This window comes from Notamacropus eugenii, chromosome 1 (assembly GCF_028372415.1).
Source record: "Notamacropus eugenii isolate mMacEug1 chromosome 1, mMacEug1.pri_v2, whole genome shotgun sequence".
NCBI lineage: Eukaryota > Metazoa > Chordata > Mammalia > Diprotodontia > Macropodidae > Notamacropus > Notamacropus eugenii.
In genome coordinates this window covers 128,320,344-128,332,646 of record NC_092872.1, presented here as the reverse complement: position 1 = coordinate 128,332,646, position 12,303 = coordinate 128,320,344, and the positions used below count along the sequence as shown (strand labels likewise).

The 12,303-nt window shown below is 44.3% G+C and overlaps 1 protein-coding gene across 5 annotated transcripts in view; it reads left to right on the top strand.

Annotated features, from left to right (window-relative positions):
* Positions 1 to 12,303, top strand: part of MEGF11 (multiple EGF like domains 11) — a 475,650-nt gene that overhangs the window by 456,783 nt on the left and 6,564 nt on the right. For 2 of the 5 annotated variants that reach the window (XM_072614458.1, XM_072614439.1), the window contains 4 exons: positions 1,807 to 1,922; positions 4,706 to 4,772; positions 5,619 to 5,720; positions 9,269 to 9,325. In XM_072614458.1, coding sequence (XP_072470559.1) covers positions 1,807 to 1,922; positions 4,706 to 4,772; positions 5,619 to 5,720; positions 9,269 to 9,325 — 342 coding nt within the window. Of the gene's footprint in view, positions 1 to 1,806; positions 1,923 to 4,705; positions 4,773 to 5,618; positions 5,721 to 9,268; positions 9,326 to 12,303 lie in introns of those variants that run through there. The other 3 variants (XM_072614462.1, XM_072614449.1, XM_072614460.1) reach the window with 3 other exon arrangements.

Genomic DNA, 12,303 nt, shown 5'->3' with positions numbered 1-12,303 from the left:
GGTGGGTCCCAGCACTATCTGAAAAGTATTTGAACCTCCCAGAATAAATGCTCCTCTGAATGGTGAGCACAACATTAAAAGGGGGGAGAGCCTACTTGAAAGGAGACAGAACCTAATACTGATTATGGAGAGAGATGACCTCAGTCTGGAGCCAGCTACTTCCTGTTACCTACACTTCTGTATTCCCAACCACCTTTGTGCTTTTTTGTTGTTGCTGCAGAGAGAGAACAAGGAACAGGAAGGAGACTTTGAGAGAATAGGGTGTATTTGGCCAAGAAAGTGTAAAATCCCTATCAAGCACATTTAGGAGACTAGAAAAAGATATGGGTGACTAAGGCAGGGGTCAGAGATGGATAGTCAGCCAGCCTTGACCTCCCTCAAAGATCACCCAAGCAACAAAAAGTTGGCTTATGTCATTTTTTTCCTTGATTCAATTAATCTAGAAAAGTATAGAAATTATCCCAGCCTGCTCCTGCCCTGTTTCTAAGTTCTTCCCCTTGTGTCTCGATTCTCCACCCTTGCTGTCGCCCCTAGTCTCATCTATCCCCCTGCCTCCCCCCATGCTTCTCCAGCCTCGGCTTCTTTTGTTCTGATTTCTGTCCCTTACCTCCTGTCCTTGTCCCTCTTCCTTCATTATGTCTAACCTCTCCAACACTCTTTCCCGTCAGTCAGCTAAGACACATTAGTGTGTGCATACAAAGCCCTGCTTTTAAATTCTGAATTCACTTAAGGAAACCTCCACGAGGGGTCAGCAGAGTCAAGAACACACTCTGGGACACCACAGACTTGTCACAACTTCACATACTCTAGCCTGGGGACTCCCTGTGGACTTCTCCATTTCAGTTGGAGCTGCTTTCAGATAGCTATCCTGCAGCAGTTATCCATGATAATCCCCCAGAATGCTCCTGGCCTGCCTTCCCAGTTCTCTGGAACCAGGCTTCTATCAGCCAGAGCAGGATATAAAGGCAAATGGAAAGAGAGGTTTGTGATCTGAATATTGTACACTTAGAGACAGGATGGCATGGTGGGTAGAGGGCTGGCTTTGCAATCAGACAAACCTCGGATTGAGTCCTCCCCCTAAAATAGCAGTTATGTAAGGTCTCAGGGCCACCAGATAACTGGAAAATATATAGATAAGTTGCTGATCTGTATCGGTGTATTTAAAGAGAGTTCCTCTACTGGGAGTTCCTCACACTGATGAAATTCCAGGTCTAAGAAAAAAAACAAACCAACCCAAATTGTAGCTTTTTGGGGACTGCTCTCATTCCTTTAAACAATCAAGAATTGTCTTCTCTATGAAGGGGTAAGCCAGTTTCTCCCACTTCCCACCAGAAGCAGGGAATGAGAGGGAAGGGAGAAGGAAGAGGGAACTGGGTTTGTGTCTACGTCTCTCCTTTCCATGTTCCTCCCAACATAAGGAGGGATCATCCAAACGTGTAATTTACTACTGGTGCCACACTCTCTTTGGTTTTGGGTGAAGGGGTCTAGTTCCGAAGCAACCTGAGTAGAGCACGGATTAGAACATGTAGGCTCATTCCTTCAGGGTGCTAGGCTCCAAGGGCATCCTGGTGTCACCTTCCACTCCGAAGAGTCCAGTCTATGTGACCCAAGGAGGCATTCTGGGAGGGAGAGGGAAGGTCTTGATAAATGTCCCTTTGGGACATTAAGGAGCTTGGAGAAATGTTGGGGGGCTGGCTAACTTTATGAGGCACTCTTGGGTCCTCCCCAAGTCATGTTTTGGTGCTATGAGTTGTCCCTGGGCCAGGGGGATGGGGGTGTTTGTGTGACACCTTGTTCTCTTCCCAGATGTGTCTCAAAGTAGCAGCCATGGTCAGTGCTTTTCCAACCCCAGCTACCACGCTCTGGCATGTGGGGTGCCTTCCGAAACAGTCAGTAATTTGGACAGGAACAGCTCCACTAAGGTACCTGTCATCAGATTTCCACTCACCCTGCAACTTCCCTAGTCTAGCTCTTCTTTCTTTTAAAAAATTCCTTGTTGGCTTAAGGAGATACACCCCATACACATCTCTTCTGGGATACATGTAAGCAAAAAGTATAGGCAACATGTAGGCATTTACATGAAACCAATGTGTCAGAGATAACTGATAGCTGGTTAACTCAGTTGGAGTACCATGATGAATTCCAAATAAACTGGGTTCAAACTTTGTTCCCCAATTCCGGTTGGTATTCCCAAAAGGATAGAGTAAGAGTATGAATCAGCGTAAATCTATCCCCACTAGTAGAAACAATGCAAAGTTCATCCCCTAATGGAATGTCTTATTTGTACACAAGGATAGCTTAATAACTGACTTAATGATATGTAATCTTCAATGGTCATATAATCCTTCATAACTGCATTCTACTTTATATTTTTCAAAGTGCTTTCAAATTCATTATCACTTTAGATCCTCACAGCCTCTCAGTGAGACAGGCAAGATGAGGAAGTAAATGTTCTAAAGTCAAACCGCAGAGCCAAGAACTCAGATCTTTTTTACTCCTCTCTAGCTGTTTCCAATAAACCATGCTGCTTCTGCATGTCTTTGAGGTTTCTGCAAATCTCTGACTGTCACAACATGTAAGGTCATTAGCTGTAACTTCACATTAGCATTGACAGGACCCTAGCCCCAGAAGGACCAATTCCAGGAAGCCCCCAGTGGAACCAGCTACTTCTCCACTGGTCACTCTGATGACGGAGTGGTGCCTTCCTTCAGCCTACATCTAAGGATGCCATCTGACCTCTGCTGGCCTGGAACAGGGAACCCAAAGCAGTCCGAGGATAGCTTCCCAATCATTCCATTTTCCTCTACCTTGCTCCTCACCCCCCAGGCAGACACAAACACCATGATGTGTCGGCTGTACATACACCCTTTCACGCTCACCCACATGCACGTGTACACACATCTCTTGCACGTCTGTACATGCTTATGTGCACACTTCTTGAACAAGCACTTATACACACCTCTTAGCAGTGTGTACCTCCTGCATACATACCCCAAAGACACACACCTTCATAGCAGACTCTTTCTTTGGACATACAAAACCACCTCTTCTTGATATCCATCCCTTATGGCACTTCTTCCATCACAGAAGAATATCCTAAACCCCCAGAAGTTGACAGGTGTTATTTAGCTCTGTTTATAGAAAAGGGAACTCAGGCTACCAGATCAAAATAAGATTTAAAAGAAGACTGGACCATGATACAACCTGGCAGTAAGAGTACTGCCATGCCATCCCTGACTATCCATCCTCACTATGTCTGGCATGTCGTTTAGATAACAGCATAAGCTGAATGCTAACTTAATTCAGTGCCATTGCAGATGTGTTCTAAGGCCCCTTCTGCCTCTAAATCCTATGTTCCTATGATCCCTCATTGCAGCTGGCTTCCACAAGAGAGCAGGTAGTATGAGGGGCAGAGCACAGGCTATGCAGCCAGAGGTCCCGAGTTTGAACCTCAGTTCTCATATGCACTAGTCGTGTGACCTGACCAAGGCACTTCCCCTTTCAGTGCCTCAGTTTCCTCATCTATAAAACAGTGTTGGACTGAATGACTTCCAAAAGCCCCTCTTGCTCTATATCACATAATCACATCAGCGAGCCAGGCGGCAACCTTGGAGGGAAGTAACGCTAAGGAGAGGAAATGGCTTCGAATGCCAAGCTCACCTGCTTGGAGAAGATAAACTCCTAGACAGACCTTTGGAACCAGGACACTTCCAAGTAGCTATGGCTCACCTGCAAGCATGGATGCAGGACTCTAACCCAGGTCTCTTCCTCTTCCAACACACTGCCTCTTTTTGCTATGTGCACATGCGTACATAGACATCTACACACACACCCACATTCAGGCACAGGAAGTTAAGACAGTAACCATCTGGGTAAAGTTCTGCACCTGTATAGCCATCTTGATGTCTTTCTCAGGTGAGATTCACATGTCCTAGAAGCTCTGGCCCACAGTGTCTATGGCACCACCCCACCCATACCTCACTTCTAGAGAGTTCCTACCTCCAAGCCACCTGTGAAGTGAGAAGGGTTGAATCTGCAAAATGTTTTGAAATTCTCAAACAGGGTGTACATGAGGCTAGAGACCTGAAGCAGGAATCAGAAAGAACTGGGATCTGACCTCTTTTCAGATATCTTACTAGTTGTGTGACCCTGGACAGATCGCTTAAGGTCTCTAAGCTTGTTTCCTTTTGTGAGAAATAGAGATAATAATAGTATTTCTCTTGCCATGCCACATACACACACACTCACTCTCTGTCTCTCTTACTTTCCCACTAGGAGACAATTAAACTAGATAGAAGTGTATGCCCCTAATTTGTCCCCCTACTTGTTTCTCAGCAGAAGCAGTTTGCACAGGCCACATCAGCGAGAGCTGCTCTGGCTCAAACAGCCCCCTCAGACTCCCTAGAATATGCCTAAGAATATTATCTTTGAACATGCTTCCTCTGTAGGGGGTAGGAGTGTGTCAGGCAAGCATAATCATCCTGGGTTACTCCAGCTTCCAAACTGTACCTGCCAGCAGCTCTCTCATTCTCACCACTTGCAGGAATCATTGTTCCGTGTCTTCAAACATCGAGTGACCAGGGTAGTCAGAGCCAATTCCACTGGGGTTTGGGGGGAGGGGGCAACAATGGACTTGGTCTCCTTGAGGGAAGGGGTGGGGGTCTGGATGACTCAGCGTTAACCCCATCTCCTGCTTTCCAAACAGCTCAGTAACAAATCCCTTGACAGAGACACGTCTGGGTGGACACCTTACAGCTATGTGAACGTGCTAGGTCAGTAAACATGCCCAGCATCAGCCCCTTCCCCCAGGGCCCAGCCTGAACTTTTAAGTCCTACCCCAATATCACCTGAAAGGCTCCTTGGGTCTAATCCTCCTCTCAGAACTCCCCCAACTGGACGCTTACAGTGGCAGAACTTTGGGTTGCTTCTATCTCCTTTGTCCTAAGGGAAATGATACAAATCAGGCATTGCCCCCCAGCATATGGTGCCTTTTGGGAAGGGAAGTTGTGGAGGGGAGCAGTGAACAGAGAAGCTCTGCCAATGAAAGACAAAATGTCATAGGATGTCCTTCGAGAGAAGGAAGACCCATAGCCCCTCCCTTAGACCCTTATAAGAACAACTAGGCACAAATGGGCAGGATTGGGACATATAAGGTTTCCCATGAATACGGAAGGTCAGACAGCTCTGTGGAGGTAGTTAAGGCTCCATGTTTGCACTTGGGTTAGATCCTCCTCAATAGGAGCACTGTTCCATGGTAAAGGGGGATCTGGGATAGAGGAAAGGCTTCTCCTTATGGTCTGCAACAAGGGTGTCACTTCCAAAATGCCCTCTTCCCATCTCTTGACCTTGATAAAATCCTCCCCCTCCAGGGTGGCCACCTTGTCTCTGCCTCTCCCAAGCTGCCTCCCTCTTAAAGCCTCAAAGTTTATCACCTACAACCCTCTCCCTCATAGTGATGGACAGAGAAAGGGAACAAAGCCACCTTAGTGTCTGCTATCTGGTGCACCTTGGAGTATTTCTCTTAGAATTCAAATACAGTATCTCTCCCTAACCCCCATGTGCCTCATACCCTAGGGGCTCTGGGAATAATGGCTCCTCCCTGTCATTCCTCTCACTAGACTCCCATTTCCAGATCAGTGCTCTGGAGGCCAGGTACCCGCCCGAGGACTTCTACATTGAACTTAGACACTTTGGCTGCCCCGCTGAGCCAAACACTCCAGGTCAGATCCCATTCCACTTCCCTTTTATTTCATTCCACCAAGTCCCAAGACCCGGCTCTCTCTTCCCACACATCTTTTGCTGAGCACCATACCACAAACCAGTCAGTTCCCAAGCAAGTGTGCCCCATGCCTTCACCATGCCATTCTGGTTCCTAATTGTCCAACGTGATCAGTTCCTCTATGCAACTCAGAAAACTAGTCTGGATACTCACAGTAAAGTCTGAGGTGTGGCAATGAGGAGAAGGTACTAACAATCAATTCTGTTACCCATCAATACAGCATCTAAGGCAAAAGTTTAATCCCAGGATGCCTTCTTGTGACTACCCAGCATGCTCTTGGGTCCTGTTTCCCCCTGCCCACTCCCCCACCCTCATCTACTCCAAGAAGTTGATGTGAGTTCATAAGATACAAAATTCACATAAATATGAATTGAACATAACAAGGACAATAAAACACATGGTAATTTCCAAAGCCAATGAAGGGCTCTGGGGTTTGGTATCTTTTTACTCCTGTCCATTAGCATGGATAGTTGAGAGTTGGTTGCCATTCTATGGCTCTCAGGCTCCTGAAGGAGTGCCCCAGATTCATTAGGGATGCCACTTAGGATGCTTCTTTTCCTTCCCACCACCTGGTGAAGCATTTATAGTTTTTGACAGTGGGTGCTCCTGTCACCATGCGTGTCACCTTAAGGCCGTGAGGAGACTGTCTCAAATGACAGAGTAGGGCTAGGATCTTAGTATGTTCATCATCACCAAAATGATCATAAACTAGCCATCATCCTTAATGAATATTCATTAAGCACACAGTAACTGTGTGCTCCAGAACTAGTAACTTGAGAAAAAAAGAAGGGAATAGTCACATTCCATAGAATAAGAGAAAGGAGAGAGGCTGGGGAGCTAGGAATGAATAAGTCAGAGGTAATTCAGAAGAAGGAATGAGGGACTTCTATGTGAACATATTCTCTGCAAAGATATTCCATTGGTCTTGGAGACTTGACTGAACCGGATATATTCCTTGTATAGCTGATGTGAATTGAAAGGGTGAGAGAAGTCTGGGCTCTAGGTTTCAGGTTCCAGAGCACTAAGTTCCAGAGCTTCAGACTGTTGTTTCTGGGTTTCAGGAGCTGGGGGGATGCAGTTCACAACAGATGCATAAGATTTGGTCCTACTGTCAACTCAGAGAAATATGGGGTTCTGATTCTATTTCTCTGAGCAAGATTCCCCAGGAGACATAGGTACACATAGCCACTCTGACCACCCATGGGTGAATATACCCAGAATAAATAGCTAATGCACGTGTGTACATACACACACGTAGTACTTTAAGGCTCCCAAAGCATCTTCACAACAACCCTATGAATTAGGTATAGAAGGCAGGTCTCAAGCCCTTGAGCCCACTGCTTAAACCCAAGGTACCCAAGATTTGCCTCAATGAAAACCCACCAAACGTGAAGGGAGATCGATCATGGCTTACTTTTGTGGGAGGTGCTAAAAAACAAAGTAATGTAATGGAAATCAAATTCCCAGTACAGTTTCACTTTTGTCTTATTTGCCACTTCTTGGTAGGAGTAATGTTAAATTGTGGCCAGGATGACAGACTGCTTAAGGCACAACTTCATAGCATCTATTCATATACAGTCTGTTGCAGTAGGAAGAAAACTAAAAGACCTAGACATTCAAGTTCTGGGCCCAAACACCTTATTGTGTGACCCAAGGCAAGTCCATTAAACTTTCTGAGCTTTGGTGTTCTCTACAAAATGGCAAAATTCATCCCTGACACAAGCAATACCATTAGGTGAACCACACTCAACTTAAGAAGAAACTTGGTCCTGGTTCTCATATATACACAGCAGATATACACACTTCTGAGTTAGCAACATCAGCTAAGATAGAATTGTTCTTCAAAGCTGGAGTTTGCTGTCCTGATTTCCTCGCAGCTGGCAAATAAGAAACACCTCCAGACAGCCCTCATTCCCTTCCTCTCCACCATCACCATCTTGGAATGGACGGGAGAAAGCAGTCTCTTCACTATTCACTGAGAACCACCAGGTTATTCCAAGACTGAACCATCCACCTGCAGGGAAAAAGGGTCTAAAAATTCCAATTTCTAGGCTATGGGTTAGAGAAAGACTCAAAGGGAGATCCTGGATAGTTTTTCAGAAATCTATAGTAATAGTTGGTGATATGGGATAGCACCCACCAAGAGTGTTGGGAAATAATCAGGGCTACTCTCTGTGATTAGGCCCTTAGGAAGAATGCCACCAGATGCTGCCTTGGTCCCAAGGGGCCTCCCAGCTTTGAGCAGCTCAGGGCCCGAGAAATGTAAAACAAATATATCTTCACAGTAAATCCAGGAGTGGAAAGATAGGAAGGATTAGTTTGAAAGCCAAGGGAAGTGGTGAAGAAAGACAGCCACCTCTCAAATCTCCTTCTTTGCTTTCCCAAGGCCATGGCTGGGCTTGTCTGAAATAGGGTTGGTATGGTGTCAGTGGGAAGGAAGGGATTAAACTGATCAGACACATCATTTTTACCTCCCTGGGCTCCTTCCCGTGGACAACGTCATTGGGTACATAGAGCTTGTCCACATAAGGGAGGTGACTAAGTTATACAGATGGGAGCACTGAATTTTAGGTAATGAAACCTGTTTATCTGTTCAGCACAGGTGGAGACAACAGGATTTAGATCAAAACATATAAGTTTTTATGTATGGTTTTCACAATTAAGACCCTGAAACACTCTGACCTTGATTTGGAAACATGGTACCTAACTACAGCAGACCAAAACTATCAAGAAAGATATCTGAGTCAGGACATGGGAGCTTAGGGCCATGACAGGATGGCCCTGTGAAGGACCATCATTCCACCTTTTCCTCAACTCACATTCAGGGCCCGAAGCCCATAGATGTTAGTCATACCTGTTTAAGAGGAGAGCAGCCCATCCAAAACTGAAACCAGATGCATAAATCACCATTACAGTTAAAAAGCACTGCTTTCTTCCATAACCAACTCTCAATTACCCATTAATGGAGAATCCAGAGTGGATAACTGAGAATAGACCATGGAAAGGAGATGCCCATGTAGCTATTAAAACCCACCTTTAAATGATCTGTAGCAATTCAGGCTCTCCAATGATAAGCAGAGCTTGGGGCAGTTGTAGCTGAAGTGGGCGTCTGGCTCCTGTGCATGCATGCATGAAAAGGTATCTGTCTGCTTTCATGTAAAATCTAAGTGACTTTGGCTTATCCATGCCTTCTTACTCCTTCCTCCTTCTGCCCTCATTAGCATGGCTAAGTGAAAGCTAGCTCTACTTCTTTTCATGGCTGGAGCCATTAATTTTAGGAGCTGGAAATTTTCTACCTTGAAATAGTGCTATCAGAAACACTTCTTATCTGGGGAGGGGGAGGGTACCGGGTGAGGTGAGGGAAATAATACTGTCCTTGCAGGTAAGAGAGAGGGAGCAAGTAAACCTATCTGCCACACACTACACTTATACTGCTCACTTACAATATAATTTCTTTCTTTTTTCCCATTGTATGTTATCTTCCTGCAGGTGCTTGTGGGATGGACAGACGTCAAAACACATATATTATGGAGAAAGGCTTCAAAGGTAGAGTATCCGATGCCTGATGTGCCATTAGCAAAGAACTTAGCTGGATTAACACTACAGACCAGACATGGTCAGAAGTTCCTCCAACCTCAGAAAGTCGGCACATCTAAAAAAATAATCCACAATACCCTGGTTCTGGGTAGTTCTACCCAGGAGGAGCAATTGTAATAATTCATTTTTAAAATTTCAGTTATAAATGCTTAGCAAACTCTTGTGGGTTATTTTTATAGGTACTAATCAAATGACTCGAAAAATGTACAACACTATTATATCCGATCAATTAGTGTGAGCTAAATCGATGAAAATTTTTGAAATAAAGTCAATCTATCTGCCCCAGATGCTTCCTGTCTTGAGCTGGCAAAAAGAACTACCTTCCACCTATTAAAGGATGAGAAATGAAAATTATAAATGCTTAACATCCAACGGGGCCCAATCCTCTCTCCCCGTCCTTGAAAAAAGGAAACTATTTCCAGTGGCCAAAACAAATCCTGATTACTCTCACAAGAAAAGGACAAAAGATGAAAAACTACAGCTGTGCCCTGGGCTTAGACCACACAACCCCTGAATGACACCAATCAACAAGCATTTATTTAGGTGCTACTACTTGGCAGGCAGGCACTGTGCTAGGGATACAAATACAAAGACGGAAGGGATCCCTACCTATCAAAGTCCTGTAAAAGCCCCCAGGACTTCCAGGTCATTAAGGAAGACCTAGAGCAGACGGAAAGTCAAGAACGTTTTCTCTCCTCTCCTGGGAAACCTTGTCTGCTCTCAGCGACATCCATGGTCCCTTTCTCAGAATTAGTAGCAATCTGTTTTCTTAGCTATAAAACAAAGGTGATGTTATACAATCTATCTCAGGGGGTTGTTGTAAGGTTCAAATGAGATATTTCAAGAGAAGTGCTTTGTACACCACAAAGTACTGTATGAATGAGACTACCCTTAACAAAAATCTCTACTTATTCCTTAAGGATTTAAAATCAAATAGACCTGGAGTTCACATCCTGCCTTAGACACTTAGTACCTATGTGGAGTTGGGCAAATCACTTGACCTCTCTCTCCCTAAATTTCCTCATCTATAAAATGAGGGGTTGGACTTGATGACCTTTACAGCCTCTGTGGTCCCTTGTAGCTCTGTAGCTGTGACTGATAGATAGGACACTTTCAGCTCAAGTTGGGCTGTAACAAGGACTTTGCCCATGGGCACTGAAATTTAAGGAGCTACCAGCACTTCTACACCTTTAACAGCAGTAGAAACAACTGAGCATAGCACCTAGTTTGCAAGAATAATTAGTTAAAATAGGAAGCTACCAGATGGCAAAGATTCTTCCCCCTAACAGTTCCTCCTAGGCCTGGCCCTACCCTGCCTGAACTTCGCACAGCAAACTTGGAGTATCCTTGGATCTCCATCCACGGGCTTCCTCTTTCTCCACTAAATTTGTCCTGAATAAGCTGATTTAAGGGGACATTTAGTACTGCTTGCTAAACCAAAATTGCTGGTAACAACTCTGGTGTAAGATTTGGGTTGGTGCAATATTAACATAAGTCAATGATCTGCATTTTATGAGACCAGAAATGCCTAGAAATTATGAGAGCAGGGCCACAATATGCTGTTTCTGTAAGAACAGTTGTTTGCCTATTTCATTCATGTGCTTTTTGAATGAACCCATTCAAACAGTACTTATGTCCACAGACTCCCATGGGCTGCATTACAACATAAATGGGTTGGATCACTCATGGAAGGAGTCTGAGATAAGTCTAGACATATTGTAAAATGGATATAAAACTTCTGCTTTGCTCTTATCAAAGTTCCCCAGACTTCTCATTGGAGAACATCTAAGAATAGGTAATCACTAATAAGTCACACCAAAAAGCCCAAACTTCGACATAAACAGAGCTGAGAAAAGCAGTGCTTCTTTGCCTAAGATGGTTTCAGTCCATTCCTTTTCTCATGAGGTGATAAAGAAGTTAAGAGGTCTTGAAATTATTATCTATGTAATAATCCTATGGTCTTAATGTTAATATTTTTTTACATGATGATAATACATTCTAGCAGCTAGATAGCATTTGATTTCGTTAAAATATATCCAGTCTTTAAGAGGAGAGACAAAAGTAGCCACATAGAAGATGTAGAAACTAGGATTTGAGAATGAAAATATAAGTGCAGGAATGTTCTAGGAAAAACAAAGGTGGGGAGAGGTGTAAGGAGAAGAGAGGATTCCAGATTCCTAGACCTTACAGAACTATTACAGATGTGAGAAGAAGAGTGAACCAAAATCCTAGCACTTAAATACTAATCACAGAACCTGGAAAAAACACAAGTAATAATCTTTTTTAACCAAAGGTTTGGGGGAGGTTTTCCCTCAGAAAGTCAACATTCTCAGTCTTGGATAGTTTCTATCTTCCAATCTAAACATCCCCTCAACATCACAGTCCATCTGCTACCCTCTCTTACTACTCCCTCCCACTCTTGGAGTTCTTGGATATTTTGAGCTACCAATATAGCTATGGTAATATTCCATACCAACTTCTGATTTTATGCTTCAAACACTCAACATTCCTTTATTCCGCCCCCCTCACCAGTGACTTTGCCACATTCTATTATTACCCTGGCCACTGGCTTCTCTTTCTTTCAATTCCTTCAACATGCTACAGCTAAAATCCTTGACCCTGCTTCTCTATCATCTTCTCTATCTTTGATTCCAAGACCTCACTTCCCCTCCTTTTGGCATAAATTCTCATCATTTCCTTCATGCAAAGCTCTTCTCACTTTGTCCAGGAACTTCACTCACTACAAGGACCTGCTTCTCTCCTAAGTCCTACCAGCCATGTCCCTCACACCATCCTATCTAAATTCTTCTTCAAAATGTGCAACAGGTATAACCCCTGGCTCTTGGGAAATCATCAGGGAAGATTGCCAGCCTGTGGAGAGACTCATCAATTCCAGGGCTAGCCCAATTCCCTCTTCTGCTCCCTTC